The sequence below is a fragment of the Dipodomys merriami genome, unplaced genomic scaffold (assembly GCF_024711535.1).
Source record: "Dipodomys merriami isolate MVZ:Mamm:240054 unplaced genomic scaffold, mDipMer1.0.p SCAF_19, whole genome shotgun sequence".
Lineage (NCBI taxonomy): Eukaryota > Metazoa > Chordata > Mammalia > Rodentia > Heteromyidae > Dipodomys > Dipodomys merriami.
Window position 1 is genome coordinate 2,770,831 of NW_027203270.1, and position 20,400 is coordinate 2,791,230.

At 48.7% G+C, this 20,400-nt stretch overlaps 1 protein-coding gene across 4 annotated transcripts in view; it reads left to right on the forward strand.

Annotated features, from left to right (window-relative positions):
- Gas7 (growth arrest specific 7) overlaps positions 1–16,472 on the forward strand; it is a 210,202-nt gene extending 193,730 nt beyond the window's left edge. For all 4 annotated transcript variants that reach the window (XM_070026964.1, XM_070026967.1, XM_070026965.1 and 1 more), the window contains 5 exons: positions 5,087–5,215; positions 5,591–5,714; positions 8,233–8,312; positions 9,648–9,746; positions 11,088–16,472. In XM_070026964.1, the coding sequence (XP_069883065.1) occupies positions 5,087–5,215; positions 5,591–5,714; positions 8,233–8,312; positions 9,648–9,746; positions 11,088–11,201 (546 nt within the window). In that variant the 3' untranslated portion in view covers positions 11,202–16,472. The remainder of the gene's footprint in view (positions 1–5,086; positions 5,216–5,590; positions 5,715–8,232; positions 8,313–9,647; positions 9,747–11,087) is intronic.
- The last annotated feature ends 3,928 nt before the right edge of the window (positions 16,473–20,400 follow it).

Sequence of the window (20,400 nt, forward strand, 5' to 3'; positions counted from 1 at the left end):
GGTTTGAAGCCAGTCCAGGCAAACAAATCGGAGAGAAACTCATCTCCAATTAACCAACAGAAAACCAGAAATGAGCTGTGACTCAAGGGATAGAGGGCCAGCCTTGAGCAAAAATAGGGTGAGTGCCTAGATCCTTTGTTCAAGTCCTGGGACCAGCACATGCTCACTCTCAGTCTGTCTGTGTGTCTATCTGTCTGTCTGTCTGTCTCTGTTTCTCTCTTTCTCTCTCTGTGTCTCTATCTCTCTCTGTCTCTCTCTGTCCTGTCTTGCTGTCTGTCTCTGTCTGTCTCTGTCTCTGTCTCTTTGTCTTTCTGTGTCTCTCTGTCTCTGTCTCTCTGTCTCTGTCTCTGTCTCTCTCTCTCACACACACACATACACACACAAATGCTCTCAGGTGCACAAGACAGGACAGAATTCATATCTCTTGACTTCATCATCCACAATACAAGACAGCCGCTCCACTCCACAAATGAGAAGGGACAGAGAGGATGTCCCAGGCCCTCTCCCACAACTGAGTGGACCCAGTCACAGAGCAGGTAACAGAAGGCCCAGCAAGTGCAGGACTTGACCCTTAGGCCTTTGCTTCCTACGGTGCCAGCTTTGCAACCGTGGTGGTTAAAACACAGGACCCTGGGGCTGGAGATGCAGCTTTCCCATTGGAGCGCACTGGCTTCCGACTCCCAGACCACACAAACAGAATTGTTAACACCTGGCTCTTGAGGGATGCTCTGCCAAGTGGGGTACAGGCTGGTCCCCCAAATGGTCAGGCATTTAAACCAGTGTCCACAGAGCAAGGTAGATTTTACATTCATCCACTCAGAGGCTTATGAAGAAGGATCTCCAAATACCCCAACAGACTTGGCCATGGGAACTTCTGCTGCTTCTAGTCTCATTGTCCCTACTGGCCATCTAGTGGCCTCTTGGCAAGAGGAAAGGAACTCCCAGGATGTGTGTGTGAGAGTGAATATGTGTTTGTGTGCGTGTGCATGTGCACATGTGCCCTGGATCATGAAGCTACATACACATCAAAGCTGTTTTCAGATCTGCCCCCAAAAGACATATTGAAATTCTGCTCTGCAAGTTCGCCGTCAGGGGTAAAAGCTCTTTAAGAAATGTAATTTCGTTACGGCAATCTTTATGGCTTTTCTACTCTACCCAACCAAGCTATTGCTGATCGCAACAAGTGGCTGAAGAGATGAGATTGCTTTATTCCTAAAGAGCTTTACCTTGCTCCAACGGAAGAAAGGAGGATTGGAAATTTTCCTGCTGCTGGCTGGAAATTTAATTATGCGATACAAGCCATGCATGCAGTCAGATTTGCAGGGACAGGGGAGGGAGGATGAAGAGTTTTAGCTCAGCGCTGTCTCTAACAAGCTTTGCAACCTAGGGCAAGTCACTTAGCAGCCGCCAGATTCCATTTCTTCAGGTGTGAAATGAGAATCTTGGACTAGACTGTCCCATGAAGCTCACGGAGAGTGACCCATGGCCACCTCCAGCACACGTCGATACCCTTGTCACGTGACGCCCATGCCTGCTCATACATATTCATGCACGTAGGTGGCAGAAACGGATATTTCCTGTCCCAGGACTTAATCCTCTGCCTGAAATGCTCTGTTATCTTCTGTCCAAGTCTGCTCTGCTCTTCTCTCCAAAGAGCTGGTCTTGATCCATTAAAGTGACTTCCATGCTCTCAGTCATCACTCAGCGTTTTAAGAAATCACTTGCAATTCTGAATTTCTCCTGTTCTTCTCTCATGGTGTATGATTGCAAAGGAGTGGAAGACAAGAAGAGCTGAGGGTTGGAAAGGAATCAGGCTCTTCTGGTACTGGGCCGGGCTGCCCATAGAGTCACACTGTCAGAAAGGACTTCTGACTAAGTACCTAGAAAGCAAAAGCTCTTGCAAGCTAAGAATGGGTATTAAAAGCTACTAAGCCAGCTTGTTAAAGAAAAAGATTAGATATTCAAAAAGTACTTAAGACACACTGGATACCATGGCTTACGCCTACAATCCTAGCTACTCAGGAAGCTGAGATTTAACATCAAGGATGCATGCCAGCTTGGGCAGACAAATTCATGAGATTATCACCAATGAACCAGCAAGATGTTGGGATAGGGTCATGTCTCAAGTGGAAGAGCCAGCCTTGAGCAAAACAGTGGAAAGTAGGATCTCTTGAGTTTAAACCCCAGTATCAGCACACACATGTGCATGTGCATGTGCATGCTCATGCACACACACACACACACACACACACACACACACACACACACACACATTTATGACTGAGCCTGAGAGTTCTCATCATTGATTGTGCAGTCAAATCCCCTCCGTCAGATGGCAGCATTGCTTCCTGAGCATTATTTGGAATTTGGGGAAAGCCTTTTGTTACATTGACTGGGTTCATGCCACAGAGCCTGAGCTGGGGCTTCATGCTGGGCATCCTTCCAAGTCACTGAAGGGCTCATGAAGGTCTGGCAGTCACTCATTTACCAGGTTTTCAAAGAGAGCTAGAGTTTCTGAGTCAACAGCCCATTTAGCCTCCTCGCCCCAGGAGTCGGGAGCTGGTTCCCATAGCAACTAAATTCCACCACTCCTACTCAGCAGATGCCTCCTCTGTCTCTGTACAGAGGTGTAGTAGTGCCATGTCTGCCTATAATTGAACACCAGGGACTGGCTAGGTGATAAGGAATAGAGGTTCACTTAGATCACAATGGTGGAATCTGAGAAAGTCCAAGATCAAAGGCACCTGGCGTCTGCCAAGAGCTTTCCCATGGTGTCATACATGGCGAAGACATGTAGGTTCAGATCTCCTCAGGGTCCCCTCCTGGGTATCCCCAGCCCAGCAATCTCATGGAATCCTAATTGGGACACGGTCAAGAGCGTAGGAAAGGGTGCATGTGCGACATCTTACAAACACCACCAGGTGGGGATATTCTCCTATGGAAGGGATGTTCTAGAGGCTCAAAATGGACAGGAGACATTTATAACCCATAGCAGGAGGAGCTCCCCAGCTGGAGGGCCAGCAGGCCTCTAAGACCCAGCAGGTCTAAGCAGGCTGTCCCTGTTAGTCACCCCCAAAGCAGTGGTCTTCCCACCCTGAGGATAGACTGCTTAGACATCCATCACTCTGCAAGGAGTGAAGGAATCTTACCCTGCTGTAGACATGGTCAGACACTGTGCCCAGTTAGTGGGCAAGCCAGCTGTGGCCTCTGGCCCTGGGTTTAGCCTACAAGCACACAGTCCTAGCCATCTCCAGGGGCAGGGAGAGAAGGACCCTGGAGAGAAGAAGAGAGGAGGGGAGAGGAGAGGAGAGGAGAGAGGAGTCACAAAGCCTCAGCTGAAATGGCACCTACTTGAGGTGGTGGAGTGGTGCTAATCACAGGCACATTTGGGATGGATGGAGGCTAGGCTGGGGACCCCTGGGGAGGATGGCTAGTAAGATTATAGAAGGCCAAGACCCAGGGCAAGGGTCTGGGAAGCTGGGTTAGGGGATCTGAGAAGCTGAGTGGATAGGATTCCAGGCTGAGTGAGAGGTTTGGGGAGGCTGAGGAGTGAGCATGCAAGTGTTAGGCTGTCTCCCACCTCTGGCTTTGATCAGAGCAGCCTTTCATTGATCTAGTTTTTGTTTTTGTTTTTGGGTTTGGGGTTTTTTTTGTTTTAAAGAATATATTTTGTCATCTCCGATTGCAGAGGGTCACATCTGTATGCGTAGCTATTGGGGAGGCTGAGAATGGGAAGATTGTGGTTTGAGGCCAGCTCAGGCATCCGTAAATGGGAGACTCTATTTTTAAAAAATAATAATGAAGGTAAAAGGAGCTGAAGATTTGGCTCACATGATAAGAGTACCTTCCTGGAAGTACAAGGCCCCAAGGTCAATGTCATAGAAAAGCAATAACAATCAATGAAAAATAAAATAAATATCATCTCACAATAACAACACACCTCCCAAAAATGTCCTAAGAACATATTCTCAAAAAGAGGTGGAGTGGGGTGAGAAAAGGCGAAGAAACAAAGGAGAAGGCAAACAGGTATCTGTGGCTCCCACCTGTAATCCTAGCTACTCAGGAAGCTGAGATCTGAGGATCACAATTCGAAGTCAGGGCAGGAAAGTCAGGGAAACTCTTATCTCTAATGAACCAGTGAAAACCTGGAAGTAGAGGTGTGGCTCAAGTGGTAGAGTTCCAGTCTTGAGTGGAAAAAGCTAAAGGATTAGCTCCCGAGTGCTGAGTTCAAGCCCCTCTACCAGCAGAACAAAAGCTGAAAAGCTCAGTGCCAACCAACTCTTCTCAAAGCAGGAGTCTCTTCCCCTATCCCTCAGAACACAATACAGTTCCTTCGGTGGGGACAGACAGTGTACCTGTGCCCAGTTCCAGCGCCTTGACTTGAGAAGACCTCCCAGGGTTACTGCTTAGGAATTTGCCCTCGTGAGTTCCCAACAGGCCCCAAGCAAGCACCCTCTGTAGATTTGGAGCAGGTCCCTGTCATCTTTGCATCCTAGGTACCTGGCCCATAGAAGACAGTAAGCAGGAATTATCCAGGCTATCACCTAACACTAACCTAATTAAGCAGAGTCCTTTCAATCACTATTTGCTGAGCTGAAGGCAATGGTGTCTGAGCCAAGCGCTTGAGGCTATAGATGGGTGTGACGTAGTTCCTGTCCCCAGAAATTCCTAGTTTCGAAAGTACAAGAGAGAGACATGACCACACAAAGCCACTCGAGAAGTAAGTGGTTAGTCATTAGCTCGATGTAGCCAATTACCAGTGCATACGTGTCGTACACCATAAACATATGCAAGAGAAATTGAAAAGAGATAGATTTTGGAGAGGCAGCTGTTGTAGACACTTAGAAGCGGAAACACTTAGGTGATGGGGGAAATTGGAACGTTCCAGGCTCACCTGTGTTCTTCCAAAATATGAATGGTGGGCCTGGGACCCACAGTGACATGTGTACACTGAGGTTACAGAGATGCTCCTGTCCCAGACCTTCCTGCCCTGCCAGGGATGGAGGTGTCCCTCCCTCCTATCTGCCCATCCTGCCGCCACGGCTGTGCCCAGGCCTGACTGCGGCCTTCCCACCCTCCTCCCCAGCTCCACAGCGAGGTGGAAAAGCCCCTGATGAACTTCCGGGAGAACTTCAAGAAAGACTTGAAAAGGTGCGACCACCACATCGCCGACCTCCGCAAACAGCTGGCCAGCCGCTACGCGTCCGTGGAGAAGGTGAGGGGGGACGGGACAGGGCGGCTGGGTCACACACGGAGGCTTTGGGGGAAAGCCAGCTGTGGTTGTGTGTACTACCCAGAGGCCTCTGTTCCCATATGACGGGATAGTGGGGAGGCCAGAGAACTCTCTTCTATACAAGTGGTAGGTAGAGATCATTGCCCTGGGAGCCAGTGGGAACAAGGAGAGGACTGCAGGTGCACTGGGGATTCTGGTGAGCATGAGGCATTTTTATGAAGGATGTGGTGCTGGTATCCATGGGGCTGCGATGTCCGGGATCTCACCTGCAGAGGAATCCCTCCCCCTCACCCCCCCACCCCCTCTCCCCCCACAACACACACATAGCAAGCTCTGTGACCTGTCACTGTACCACAGGCCCGGAAAGCCCTCACAGAGAGACAGAGAGACCTGGAAATGAAGACCCAGCAGCTGGAGATCAAGCTGAGCAACAAGACAGAAGAGGACATCAAGAAGGCCAGGAGGAAGTCCACACAGGCTGGTGAGGCCCCTGCTACCCCCGGGGAGTGTGGGGGGGGGGAGGTGGCTGGAAATGGGCCTTCAGAGAGCTGGCATCTCTTCTGTGCCAGTTTTTTCCCTTCATCTCTCTCCAGCACCTTGTTTTCTCTCCTGTCTGTGACCAGGGATCCTAAAGGACAAGATGTAGGGGGTAGAAGGGAAGCTGGCCAGGCTGTTCCCAGGCCCTGGTCAGGGCCTCCTGTCCTGGCCTTTCTGCTTTCCCACTCTGGTTCTCTATCCAAGAGTGGACACATCCCACCTGCACCAAGAGTGCAGGGTCCTGGCTCTGCTAAGATCACAGAAGTGCACCCCCAAAACACCTGAACTTGCCCATCTCTCCAGGCAGGGATAGATGATTCATCAGCCTTCAGAATCACCCACATTCCCCCAGTGTGTTGGTTTCTGCTGCCACCTAATGGATGAACTATGTAGTACACAAGGAGCAGGGAAAGGGCTGGTTAGAACTGATAAAGCATTTCAGTGTGTGTCTCTAAAAGAAGCCGGGTTTTATGACATGTAAAGACAACACATATCTCTGGGATTCAGATGTGTATTATGGAATTAGTGTTTGGATGACGTTCAGGTCCCTTTCATCTTAACTCCTAGTGAGACTGTTATAATTAATTTTGTTATATAACAAAGCAGCCACGCTACAGACATTTTGAAATCAAATGGAACAAAATAAGCCAACCAAAAAAATGTGGTATAAGCATAAGCATTTACTGTATAGATCTGACAGTTCACAATGATAAGTCACTGGGTCCAGAGAATTATTAAAATCCATAATATAGGTCTTGGGAATAAGAAGGGGATCAGAGAAAGAAGAGGTTTAAGTTAGTTTTATTTATTTTTAAAAAGCTACATGCTAGTGTCTCATGCTTGTGATCCTAGCGACTCAGGAACCTGCGATCTGAGGATCAAAGTCAGCCTGGGTAGACAAATCCATGAGACTTTTTATCTCCAATTATCCAGCATAAAGCTAGAAACAGAGCTGTGGTAGAACACACCATCTTTGAGTGGGGGAAAGAAAGCTAAGGGACACAGCCCAGGCCCTGAGTTCAAGCCCAAGGACCAGCACTAAAGTGAATAGTCTTATTGCAAAAACAATGCAGGTACATGGCAAACATTTTAAACATTTTAATACTCCCACAATAATACAAAGTATTATTTGCCAGAAATAATCCCCATCAATGCTTCCTCATGTTTTGATTTTTTATATTACTTAAGTTTTTCAGAATGGATCATTACATTGTCTTCTGAACTAATTTTTAATTAACATATGGGAGAAACAGCCCTACTTAATTTCCTCTAGATCGACTTACATATCCATTCATTTATATCATGCCTAATTTTTACTTAAAGTATCCCTCCCCCCCATCTTCCCCCCGTGTAGCCCCACCATGGGGCTACCAAAGGGCAAGGTACAAACGAGACCTATCATAACTATAACTGTGTGTGTGTGTGACAAGATCTGAATTTAGATGGCTCAAACAGTTTTATTCAGTTCAGTGAGTATTTCCAAAGCACTTTCACAGAGGGTCCCCACTGGTAATATTTTTGAATATCTGTTCCCCAAATGCTTAGCACTGCCTTCTTAACAATCATTGGGCATAGGCATAAAAAAATACTTTGAAGCCAGGCACTGGTGGCTCATGCCTATAATCCAAGCTACTCAGGCAGCTGAGATCAGAGGATCACAGTTTGAAGAGAGCTCAGGCAGGAAAAGTCTGTGAAACTTTTCTCTCCATTTAAGCACAAACACGTCAGAAATGGAGCTGTGGTTCAAGTGATGGAGCATTAGCCTTCAGCAAAATAGCTCAGCTCAGAGATAGCACCAAGGTCCTGAGTTCAAGCCCCATGACTGGCACAAAATAATAATAATAATAATAGTTTGTTTTTTAATCTGCATTTCTCTATGAGCAGAGTTGAGCATTTCAAAACAGATTTAGAAAAGTGTTTTCCTTTTGTTTTTCCCTCCCCATTTTTTTTGTTGAGTGGTTGGTCTTGTTCTTATTGACCAATTGTCAAAGATTATGCTTGGGAGATGAACTGTCACCTGAATTATAACTACTTTACTAAGGTTATATTTTATCTTATAATTTGGTTCTTTTTTTTTTTTTTTGCAGTACTGGGGTTTGAATTCAGGTCCTAAAGCTTGCTAGCCAAGAACTTTATCACTTGAAGAACTACTTCAAATAATTTTGTTCTTTGTTTTTAAAAAATGATGTTTTTGTTCTTTATTCATCTAGTTTCTGTTTCTATTTTTCTGTCTAGTGTTTTCTTCATGTGTCTCCTTTTGCGGGGAAAGCCTGATGGAAAGAATTTCCTTTCCAAGATATTCTTCTCTCTAGTCACTTGTTTTTTTCCTACGTTTTTTGGGGGGATGCAGGTGAGGAGGATCAGCCCGAGGAGAGGAGAGAGTATAGATGTGGGCACAGGTGTAGAAGACCAGCCCTGAGGAGAATGGATGGAATGCAATGACTGCCTTTTTTTTTTTCCAGGAGACGACCTTATGAGATGTGTGGATCTCTACAACCAGGCTCAATCCAAGTGGTTTGAAGAGATGGTGACCACCACTTTGGTACGTGACCAGAGATATGTGAGCATGCCAGTACCCAGGCTGGCACACAGGGAGCCCTGAACAGCTGGCGGTGTGCACAGGGGATGGTATGGAGGTGACCGAAATCACTAGACCTATTCCAGTTGTTGGAGTTAAGACCTCAGTCTGGGCCTGTTCATGCATTGAAACCCCTCATCTGTCACCCCTGCTATATGAGTTCCTTGGGGTGCCCACTGGGGAGGGGTTAAGTTTATCCAGGACTTCCCTAACTTGAACAGATAGTGACCCTTTTATGACAAACAGCCAAGCAGTAGAGTGACCTCACTCCTACCCCTACCACTGCCACAGCAGATCCTTAGCAAGGGGGAATGTAAGGAGGCCTCTCTGATCAAGACAATAGGCCTCCCCCCCGCAAAGGGTATTGAAGTGTGACTGATGAGAGAAGAGACAGTGTACCAGTTGCTCACCTTCTCACGTCACCATCCACAGCCACACCTGTCCATCTAACACAGGCCCAAGTGGCTGCCTCCCTACGGAGCCAGTCCACCAGGCAGATTAGAGGTCTCCCCAAGGTCAATGACCTGGTTCTCCTCCATATTAAGCTCCCAATTAAGCCCCCTGCTTTACTCCCCTTCCTGGTTAATCACCTGGGCTCTGACCTAGTTATGCACAGCATAACAGCCTAATCCCCTAAATTCATACCAAAGACATGGAACCACTTAGAAATGAAAGGACAAGCCTCCTCTTCTCTTCCCTTCCACCCTGGGCTGCTCCACTCCCAGCCTGCTCTGAGTTCCCTGCCAGGTTTCTGCTCCATCCCCTAGCACTAAAGATGGGCATGAAGCTCAAGGTCAAGGAGTCTGAGCGACCCAGCCGCTCCCACATGTCTTCTGTTGCTCTGCCCTATCAGGGCTGGGGTTGTGCAGATGTACGATCGTCATTAAGAACACGGCAGCCCCTGGTTTAAGGCCTGGCCCTCCCATAGTTGTTCATCACTTTGGGAAAATGTTATCATCCCCTGGCTAGGAGAACAGGGCTGATCCCAGAAGCTCCCTAGGGAAACCCTAATGAGGTCATTTGGGGGGATCCGTGTGAGGCTTTTCATCCTACGTTTGGCAGATCTCTCACATTCAGAAAGTAGTGTCGGTCCCCATAATCTTTTTTACCCCAGAGAAGGGTTTCTTCTCCATCAGATCCCAGAGCCTCAGATACAATTGAGGGCTAGCAGATAGGGTCTTATATGGAAGGCACAGCATGGTCTGGGACCTGCACAGGATGGTCTGGGACCTGCATAAGGGGCAGGCCTTAAAGTTAGGGGATATGTTTAGGAGTTTCTGGTCTTTCCTGCCCTGGCAGGAGCTGGAGCGGCTGGAGGTGGAGAGAGTGGAGATGATCCGGCAACATCTCTGCCAGTACACACAGCTGCGGCACGAGACGGACATGTTTAACCAAAGCGTGAGTGTTCCTCCACCCCGCCCCCAGGCCTTGGCCACCAGGAACCTCTGGAGACAAAGGGCTAAGGGAACACCCACCTGGGTCCAGGCCATGGCACCTTAGATGGCTGCTACAAATGAACCTGTCCCAAAGTAGGCAGCAACCAGCTGTTGCTGCTTGCAGATGACCTGTTGGGATCTACTCGCCAGGACTGTCCACCCTGTGATCTATCCTAGGGTGGAACATAGATGTCCCTGTTGAGCCATTGCAATAGTTAAAATAGCTAAAAATGTTATTGCCTGCCATGGTGAATTTCTCCTTTTTTTTTTTAAACTATTTTATTGTTATTATAAAGGTAATGTACAGAAGGGTTACAGTTACGTATGTCAGGTAAAGAGTACATTTCTGGGGCTGGGAAGGTGGCTCAGTGGTTGAGCGCTTGCCTTGCAATGCATGAGGCCCTGGGTTCAATTCCTCAGCACCACATAAGCAAAAAGAATAAAACCGGAAGTGGCGCTGTGGCTCAAGTGGTAGAGCGCTAGCGTTGAGCTGAAGAGCTGAGGGACAGTGCCCAGGCCCAGAGTTCAGGCCCCACAACGGGACCCAAAAAAAAAAAAAGAGTACATTTCTTTTTAGACAATGTTACCCCTTCCTTCTCTCCCAGTTTTTCCCTTCCCATCTCCACCCACAAGTTGTATAGTTCATTTTCAATATCGTGTCTAGTGACCACCACTGCTGCCTTTGTTCACCCTTCTGTCCCTCCATTTCTGTGGTGAATTTCTTAAAGGAAGGAAAAAGCGAAGCAACCCTGAACAACTACAACTGATAAATGTATTCAAAACACCTAAAGTCATTCTCTTGGTCGGTGTGTGAAGACACACCTAGAGGCAAAGGTCACAGCTGTGAGTCTTTTTTGCCAGTCTTGGGGTTTGAACTCAGGACTTGGGCACTGTCCCTGAACTTCTTTTGCTTAAGGCTAGCACTCTACCACATGAGCTACAGCTCCACTTCCAGCTTTTCCTGTTTTTATGTGGTACTGAGGAATCGAACCCAGGGCCTCATGCACACAAGGCAAGCACTCTACCACTGAGCCACCTTCCCAGCCCACAGGGGCACATTCTTTAAGGCCTTTTGCCCTCTCATCCAGGCCTCGGATTTGCAGAGTGGCAAGCAGAATCAGCATCTGTCCTAGGCTCTATCCAGTTCTTGTGGCCTTCAGATGGGCCTCCCATGGGGCCATGGAACCTTCTAGAAAGGCTGCTCAAATCAGTGCTTGAGCAAGAGCAGCAGGGTTTGGAGAAGACATCCTTAGCTCAATTGCCACCACCTCTGATGGTGTCCCCTCTTCTCTGTCCCTTGCAGACAGTCGAGCCTGTGGACCAACTGCTTCGAAAAGTGGACCCAGCCAAAGACAGGGAGCTGTGGGTCAGAGAGCACAAAACGGGCAACATTCGCCCCGTGGACATGGAGATCTAGACCTGCCTGCGCAGCCCGGGGGATCCTGCCTGGGAGAGAGGCTGGTGGGGCCCATGGAGAAACGGTGGTGGCTCCTGCTGGGTGGAGCTGCCCTCTTGTCTGTTCTCCAGGGTCCACTGAGGAGAAGGGAAAGAGCTGGTGATTCCAGAAAAGCAACCTGGCCCAATAGGGGTGTGGGGAAGGTGGCAATATATTCCCAGGCCTTGAAGATGGACCCACAGCCCTGCCCTTGTTTCCAAGACTAAGCCTCCCCAACTCCTGCCCTGTGCTTGTCATTCTGAGAACAAACTAAGGCTGGAACTCTGTGGCCCCCAACTCAGCTCCACAGGGGTGGCTGTCCCGTGCTGGTGCTCCTGGATGCCCAATCCTCACCCTCCAACTGGCCCCTTTGTCTCCAGGGCTTTGAAAAACCAGAGAAGTCTTGATCCAGCCAATGTCAGGATCAGAATCGTGGCTAGAAGGCACCATTTCACAGCTCACAGCTCACATCCAGATTTTTTTTTCCAGCCCTCTCCTATTTTCCCATTGCATTCTGGGAGCCTACATCGGGCTTTCCTCGGGTCATGTTTCATCCCCAGGGGTCTTGGGAAGGAGACTTGGCTCCTGTCTTCCCAGATCAAGCCTGCCTGGAAAGGGCGGGATAGGACTACCTCATTCGGCACATCAGCCCAAAGCCAGAGCATGGGTTGAATCCTGGTTCCTACCAGATCAGGCATCAGACCCAAACCCCAATCCACCCATCAGCTCAGCCTGCTAGCCTGCTCAAGAAAGCCTCCTACCCCTGCCCTGGCCCACTACCCTGTCCAGGCTTCAGCCAGCTGGGTAGAGACATCCTAGCTTGCATCAGAGACCAGCAGGCACAGAGGGGCCAGCAAGGATCTATCTGCAGCCATGTCCCCTGCACCCTGAGCTAGCCTGGCCACCGCCCTCCCAGAGATGTCATCAGGCTGGGACTGTCCCCTAAGAGATACAGGTCAGGACACATCATTGTGATTCCCCAGATGACAGGGTTTGGAATGGCTGTTCCTTGTATCAGACTGTCTTAGGACTGCTGCGGTAGGTTGTAAACCATCTCGGGAGTGTCCTGCCACCTGGCCTCCAGCTCCCAGCTCTGTGCTGGGCCCCATGCCTCCTTTCCTCTGCTCATCTTCCCTGAAACGTCCTGAGTCCCATGTAACCAGACATGCTTCTAGCCCTGGGCCCAGCGCCCCCTTCCCCTTCCACCTTTCCCTCAAAAGCAGTTTCTCTACCACATGAGTCTAAAAGTATTAGCCGAGGGGCCAGGCAGAGAGAGGCGACTCCAGGATGTCCCACAGAGAGCAAAGGGGTGGGGAGGCAGATGCTGGCTGCATCCTAAAGCCCCGGGGATCCATCTTTCTTCATCTTTCCCATTGATGACTATGAATTCTGCCCATCCATCCCCCAAGGGGGCAGAATGCTACCAGCACCAGTGTGCGATCTTTCTCTGTCTGACATGTTAATAATGAGTGACTTAATGAATCTTGAACCTTTCTCCACCTTTTCTGTTGAATCAGAATTGCTCTCTCGGGGGTTCCTATTAGAAAGACACCTAACATACTAAAGCAAACTGAGCTTTGTCTCTGATTCTTATTGAGATATCCCCAACCACAGAGACCAGCACCAAGGAAGGCGTTCACTAAAACCAAGGGCGGGGAGCTGCTTGGAGGATCTAGGCTGAGCTCAGACTACCAATATACCGATATACCAGCTACCAATTTTAGGATATTATTTGTTGGTTTCTTTATTTTACAAAGGGTGCTCGTGGTCATTGTAGTATGGCTTTGTGAGCTAATTTATGGATGCTTGCCAAATACTCAAAGCCAGTATGGCTCTGTACTTAATAACACAGCTGTTTTGAGGGCAAAGTGGCAATTGTGATATTGTCTTCTCATTCCTGCTAGAGGGGTCCAGAGCCTTCTGAGCTGCCTGGCATCTTCTGCCTCAGCCTGAGCAGCCTGCGTCTAGACCAGCCCATTCTGAGAACATTCTCTCCTCCTCATCTTCTCCTCGGCTTCTTCACCTAGGCCTTTCTGTTTTACTTTCTTCATTCTCTGGTTCATTCATTGAGCATTCACTTAAGGTCAGGCAATGTGCTAAGAAGACAAGGTACGGCTGGATCATCTGTGAAGCCCACAAACTCTTGATCCATGGAGACTTTCCTTCTCCAAGGAAATCTTGGTAGTTACCTTCACACTCTCTGCAGAAAATTTAGGTGTTCAGGGGTTCTCTTGTGTTGATTCAACTGCATTCATTCATGGGGGGGGAGGAGGCTTAGGCTATGAGAGGATCTGGCTTGGGTTTCTTCAGGACGGGTGAGCATGCGTTGTCCAGGTGGAAAAACAGATGAAGGCCTTCTGTGTGTGCCCACTTGGGAGACCTGCTGCACTTAAGCTTTGTCTGTGGGAGCCTGGTTTTAAATCTCGAAGATGAAAGCATTCAAAGTGAGGTCATTTCCATGACAACTGCTAGGAAGAGCTACTTGTTACCTTTCATTTCCTCTAGTGCTTTTGAGTAAGACTAGCATGCACAGAACAGTGGATGGTGTGCATCACTGTGCTAAGTGTGCCACAGAGACCATTCTGGGTCACACCACCCTTCCTACTTCCACTTGACCACCTCCTGACCTAGGTCTAGAATAGGAGGCTCTGCACTATTCATTCGGACTGATTAAACTGCCAAAGCGAACAGACTGTACAAATTCATCCCCGGGGATTTGTTTCTATTTCTCTTGTGGACAAACCAGTCAATGACTAGATTTAGTAGATGAGGAACATAAAAAAAAAATCCTGGCTGAGCCAAAGTCCCCTCTTGGAGACACAAGCCATTAAAATTCAAAAGATATCAAAGACCCTGGTTTGTGGAGGTGATTTTACTCCCAGCAGTGAGTGAGCTTTGACAGGGAGAGTTTAGACAGGACTCTGGAGAGCTGTTTGTGCTGTGCAGACAGGGAAAAGCACTTTATAGTTGTTACGTGGAGACAGATGAGCAGCCTGTTGGCTTGGTCATCTTATTCCCATAGTTCTACCCACCCCTGCAAAGTTCACTGCTACCTTCTTTCTCCAGGGTAACTAATATACAATTTGCCACAAGTATTCAGTCAGTGACTTTTGACAAACTTAAGTGGTCTTCTAACCACCACCAAAATCAATACAATATTTCTGTCGGTCCCCCCAGATACCTTGATATCTAAATTGTGGTCGATTCCTTCCTCTTACAGCAACCCTGCCAAGGTTCTGACTCTATAATGCTGCCTTTCCTAGAATGCCATATAAATAGTCACTCTGATATAACCTTTGAATCACTCATGATGTTGTGTGTGTGACAGTAATGTGTTCCCTTCTTTAGGGCTGAGTTGTATTCCATTGCATGGATGGACCATACTGCTTCCTTATTTTAAAAATGAGTCCTTTGAAGATTGTTAAGAGCTCCATCTGATTTGCACAACTGCATCCAACCTACCGTTCTCAGGCTTCTGTGCCCACCAGTGCTCCTTGAGGGGCGAACTTGCCTTTTGGGGCTCATGCTCACTTTGGCCCATGAAGAAAGCACAGATTGGAGAGAAGTAACAGGCAGGGTCTCAGTTGTTCTCCATCACGGCAGGAAAATCAACGCCTTCCTGGGTTCTCCATTCAGTCCCCACTGACTTGGAACTCATGGAGCGCTGCGGAGGTAGCAGGCAAGAGGGGGGGAGCATGGTGAAATGGAGGGGGAGGGTCACAAACAGGCTGACCCATCCCTACATCTATTGTTTTACCTGCCCACTGAGGGCAGGTTCTAGATGATCCCTAGGGGACCCAAAGAGACATTCTGTCTTTTCCCCTCGTTTCTCCCTTGTATTCTATGCAGGGCAAATCCAGGTGGCATCTGCACAGTTGTGCAGTTACCCAAAAATCTTTCTAACCAGACACTTCTTCATGTAGACCCAAAGGGAGCCAGAGTTTCCTGAGTTAAAAATAAGGTAGTTCCTCCTAGGGCCTCTACCCCCCCCCCACACACACACAAATAAAAGTTGTTGTCTTTTAGGTCTATGTCCCAAGAGCCAAGTCAGGGTTAAAAAGAGAGCCACCACACACAGGTCTTGCTCCTGGCTTGTGTCTGTTCTCTACGAAGTGATAGCAAGAGATAGAACCAAACCAGCAAAGGCCAAGCCAGACTGTGGTATGACCCCCTCCCCCACAGTACCCATCCCTCCAACCTGGGTGTCGATCCTCATCACCTGCTCCATGCAAGAGCAGCAGGGAACCTGGATTCGAACCCAAGTGGACATCAGGGGCCCAGAAGTCAGAGTTCCTGGGATCATGGTAACAGCTAGGGCTGCTGCCTAAACTCTTACAGGGCTGAATTGAGCCTGGGAGCACTCTCCAAACTCCCCTATCCTCCTCCCATCAGTTCTATTAGGGCTTGCTTGCAAGGAGAGACCAAAGCCTGCTGCAGGAGAGAAAGCAAGAGGGGATCTGGGACTGAACTGCTGCTCCTGGGCTGGGAAATGCATTGGGTTGGGGAAGGGGGACTGGCACTAACACTCTCTTTCTCTGAGTCTTTTCTCTGGTCTTTTGTGTTTGAAGGCCAGTGTCTGGTGGGATGTGAAGGGTGGTGCCCACACCCTGTCCATCTCCCCATTGCCCTGTCCCCTAGCCCCATCTCTATCCGTGCCCTCTGTGCGCTCGCTTGTCCAGTGCAGCCTCTTCCCTCTCTGAAGCTTCTTCACCAGATGTTCTGGGGACCAGAGACAGACAAGGGACACTAGCCAGCATCTCTCCCTTCCTGAGGCAGAAGATGGCCACATATCTCCCCTTCGTAAGATACAACAAGCACACCCATAAACCCTCTGGAAGTGGAATTTTTTTTTTCTAACAAAATAAACCCGCTTGTTTGGTTTCTTTTCTGTAACTTTTGCTAAATACTTTATACATTTTTTTTTTTTTCTGGTCGTGTTCTCTAGCGGTGGGTGGTGTCTCCTTGGCAGTATTCCTCAGCCTGGTATGAATGTGTTTATTCCATGTTGTAGCTCCTCCCACCCTCGGACTGCCTCCACCACTAAATCAAACCCATGTAATATAATTTATAAGTAACACTGTTGAAACTCTGACTCCCTCCATGGGGGCTGCAGCCCCCTTCCCCTCTACCCCTCATAATAGCATTTGTGTGTATTAATGCGAAAGAATTAAATGTTTCAAGAGTTTAAATTTTGAAGGTATTTGCTATAGATAATTGTCCTATGTTATTATAAAGCATTTTCAGGAAGTTCAATGCTCTTTTTTCCTTATTTTTTTTCTCTCATCTCTGTGTACACTTGAGATGCTTAGATTTAACCCATGTAAAACAAACTGTCCAGAGACACTGGGTCCCCCAGGGCTACCCTCCTTCCTAGAGGGCTGCACGCATGAACTTTGCACTCTTCCCTTCCTCACCCCCACCCCACCTCCACTGGGGTTCCCAGATCTGGTATCTGCTTGGTAACCTAAGTGGAGGGGCAAAAGATACCTAATCATTGATGCCCACTGCTGGCCCCAGCTCTGTTCCCTCTGGTGTCTTCCTGTCTCTTTAGGTCCCTGGGGCTACTGGTTATTGTGTCTGTTCTTAGTCATCCATTTGTTTATTCAGTCAACAATCATTGAGTGTCTACTGTATGCCACATACTGCTCTGGGCACTTGGAGCATATCAGTGACCAGAACAGAGCCCTGCCACCATGCAGCTAGAATTCTAACAGGGAGAGAAGGCCAGCATTGTATTCTTGGTGCAGAAGATGCCAGACACGTAGAAAATGAGGAATAGGGAAGGGGAAAGAGGGAAATTGAAATAGCAACCAGGGTGATTGGAACGGCCCACAGGGTTGAGAACATGACATCTGCTTGGTAGAGACATTGGTCTCTAAAGGAAGAATGCTCCAGGCAGAAAGGGGAAAAAAGCCAGAATAAATGTCTGAGGCCAGTGTGGCTGGAGTGGAGGGAGTAAGAAGGACAGAGCAGGTATGCTTGGGGAAATAGAGACAAGGTAGGGTGGAACATCCCTCTAGGGGACACTGGTGTCCCTGGGCACAATGCAGCATGTGACATTCTTGTAGATAAGGGCAGAGGAAGGGAAAGCTCAAATGCTCTCAGCAGGAAGTGCTCTGGAGTACCACAGGAGAGGAGATGGGGTCAGGTCCTCTCCTGGGGGGAACAAGATGGTGTCTTGATGGGTGGGAAGTGGGTTTGGCAGAAAGACAAGTGAGATCTAGGATCTCCTTCCCGGTAGCCCAAAGGCTCAGTGGCCATTTGTCACAATGAGATTGGACATGGGGAGGGGAGGAGAGCATCTTTCCCTTTTCTGTGTCCCCCACCATTCCTCTCTACTATCTCAGTGCAGACTTCCCAAAGGCAATCTTGGAGAACCACCTGGTCCTTAGCCCAACACAAGGAAGGTGGAGGGGTGGGCTTGAGTGTCTGAGCCCAGAACTTCCAACCCTTAGCTCCCACCTAAGGGATGGCATAACCAGTCTCTGGAAAGCATGTGCTGTGTTCAGTCAAGGTAGGATCAATGTGGGAGAGACACAAATGGCCTTCTTACCCACAGCCAGTGGTCTTTGCAAGAGGGGGGTAATACCAAGTGAGTTTATGGCCCCAGGGCAGACTTAACAAATCCATTCACCATCTATCATCTCCAACAACTTGTTTGGCTAAGAAGCCGAAGTTCTCCGTCTATCAAGAAGATGTTTATTCAGGTTTTCAAACAAACCTCTAGGACATTCTCAGCATCAACACAGCTGCCTGCAAGTCCCCTTCCCAGGTCCCAGTCCACAGGGGGCCTCTGGGCACAGCAACCTAAAGAATGTGACTGCACACAAAATCTGCTCTGGCTGCTTCCTCCTCAGCCTTGAAAAAAGACAGAAACACCTGGGGACTCTGGTAGACTTCCCCCAAGATCCAGGGCAGGTTTCTCCTTCCCCAGGACCTCCCCTGTGGCTATGGTGGCCCCTGGCCCTCACCAATAGAAATGGAACCTCTGGCATCTTTGTTCCAGCCCCTGCTGAAGAAAGAGGCCGCACTGAAAGCTCAAAATGAACATGGGCAGGTCTAGGCTCTCCTCTACAAGGCTTTGCCTTGTAGCAACCTGGGACCCAGGGATGGAGCCTCAGTTTCCTCACCTGTGCTGTCAGCCTTGCATCGTGTGCAGACTTGATGAGCACAGACCAACGACAGTGGGAGAGCTTCTAGTTGCCTCCTCTCAGGTCTTAGAACAAAGGCACCAGGCCCTCTGGCCTCCCTCTCCTCCCACTGTCCCCCAAGGATGCATCAGGAAACATGGATGCTTTATAAGTCAGGGTGGGTGAGTTCGTTTTTCGAGTTTGGTGACTGTCCCATTTCTAGTTACTCTTGAAAATAAATGTCTGATGCAGGACCATGAAAGAAGAGAAAGTACTCCTATTAAGAAATAATACTCCCTCCCAAATTACAGAAAAAGTTTTGACTCTCTCTCCCCCCCCCCCGTCTGTCTCCGTCTCTTGTCTCTCTGTCTCTGTCTCTGTCTCTCTGCTCTCTCTGTCTCTCCCTGTCTCTCTGTCTCTCTCTGTCTCTGTCTCTCTGTGTCTCTCTCTGTCTGTGTGTGTGTCTCTCTCTCTCTCTCTCTCTCTCTCTCTCTCTCACACACACACACACACACACACACACACACACACACACACACACCTAAACTATAAAGTTTCCTGAGAAACATCAGGTGGTATCTTGGCAGGGTTGAGTCAGCACTCTGATGTGTGACCTTCTAGATCCTTCCTGAGCAATGCCAAGGTGAGTTCTATGGTTTGGATAAAAAGGTCCCTCAAAGCCCATGTGTTGAATGGCTAGTCCTAGGCCATGGTGGTACCTTTAAGAGGTGGAGTCTAATGGCAGGAAGTTATGTCATTGGGGACATGCCCTTACAGGGGATATTGGGTCTGGCCCCTTCCTGTCTCTCAGTCTCTCTAGCTCTCCCTCTCTCCCTCTCTTTCCCTTGCTCCCCTCCCCCTTCCTAGCTGCCTTGACATGAGAAGCATCCTCTATCACTGGCTCCTACCATGGTATGCTGCCTCACCACAGGCCCAAAAGCAATGGGGACAATCATCCACGGACTGCATCTTCCAAAGCTATGAGCCAAAACAAAACTTTCCTCTTTTTAAATTTATTTCCAGTTGGAATTTTGTCACAGTGACAAAAAGCTGACTAACACAGTGGGCCTGCCGAGTGACTTTCTCTTGCTCTCCCCACCAGTATCCTTTTAGGAAACAGGATCCAAACCCCACTTCCCTGCCTGGAGACTTTGGGGCTTTGTTCTTCAAGATCCTCATCCCTAGCAAAGAGGAGATAGCACTCCCATCCTGGAGGGCAATGTTGAGTTCCTCCAGCTTACTGTTTATCTGTCCACTCACTGAGCAAATATGTACTATTGGGAATTGGCTCCCAGCATCCTGCCATGCTGCCAAGAGACAAACCTGCAGGCTGAAGCTGAGCCACTGGTATATCATGTTTGGCCCACTATTAATTAATTGACAAAGTTTAAAAGTTTTAAGTTACATTTGAAAACTTGATTTATTTTTTTTGGGGGGGGGGGTCCAGTTGTGGGGCCTGAACTCTGGGCCTGGGCACTGTCCCTCAGCTCTTCAGCTTAAGGCTAGCTCCCTACCACTTGAGCCACAGTGCCACTTCCGGCTTTTTTCTTTTTTGCTTATGTGGTGCTGAGGAATCGAACCCAGGGCCTCGTGCATGCAAAGCAAGCGCTCTACCACTGAGCCACCTTCCCAGCCCCTGAAAACTTGATTTCTATTGGGTAATTTTTTTTAAAGTCTTGCAACACTGTTCTGACCACATAAAGGAAAAACAAACTCAAATCCAGCTTCCCTTCTTCCTGTCCAATCAAAATACAGGGCACTTCCGTGACCCCAAAAGGTATGGAGGCTTCTCCCCACCAGCAGCACAGACACCACTCTGAGGAAGAGGCCAGCAATGCTGTGATCCAATTCGGTTCTGATCCTGTCCATTTGGAGACAGCATCAGAACCCCTCTGCTAATCTGAGGGCTCAGCCCCCAAGACACTGCCAACTTCCAAAACAATCACATGCCCAGACCTCTGGAAGCTCTGACTGGGTGCAAACAGGGATTCCCACTTGAGGCCATTTCCTCATTTACTATAAAGAATCTCTACCCCCACCCCTGCTTCTAT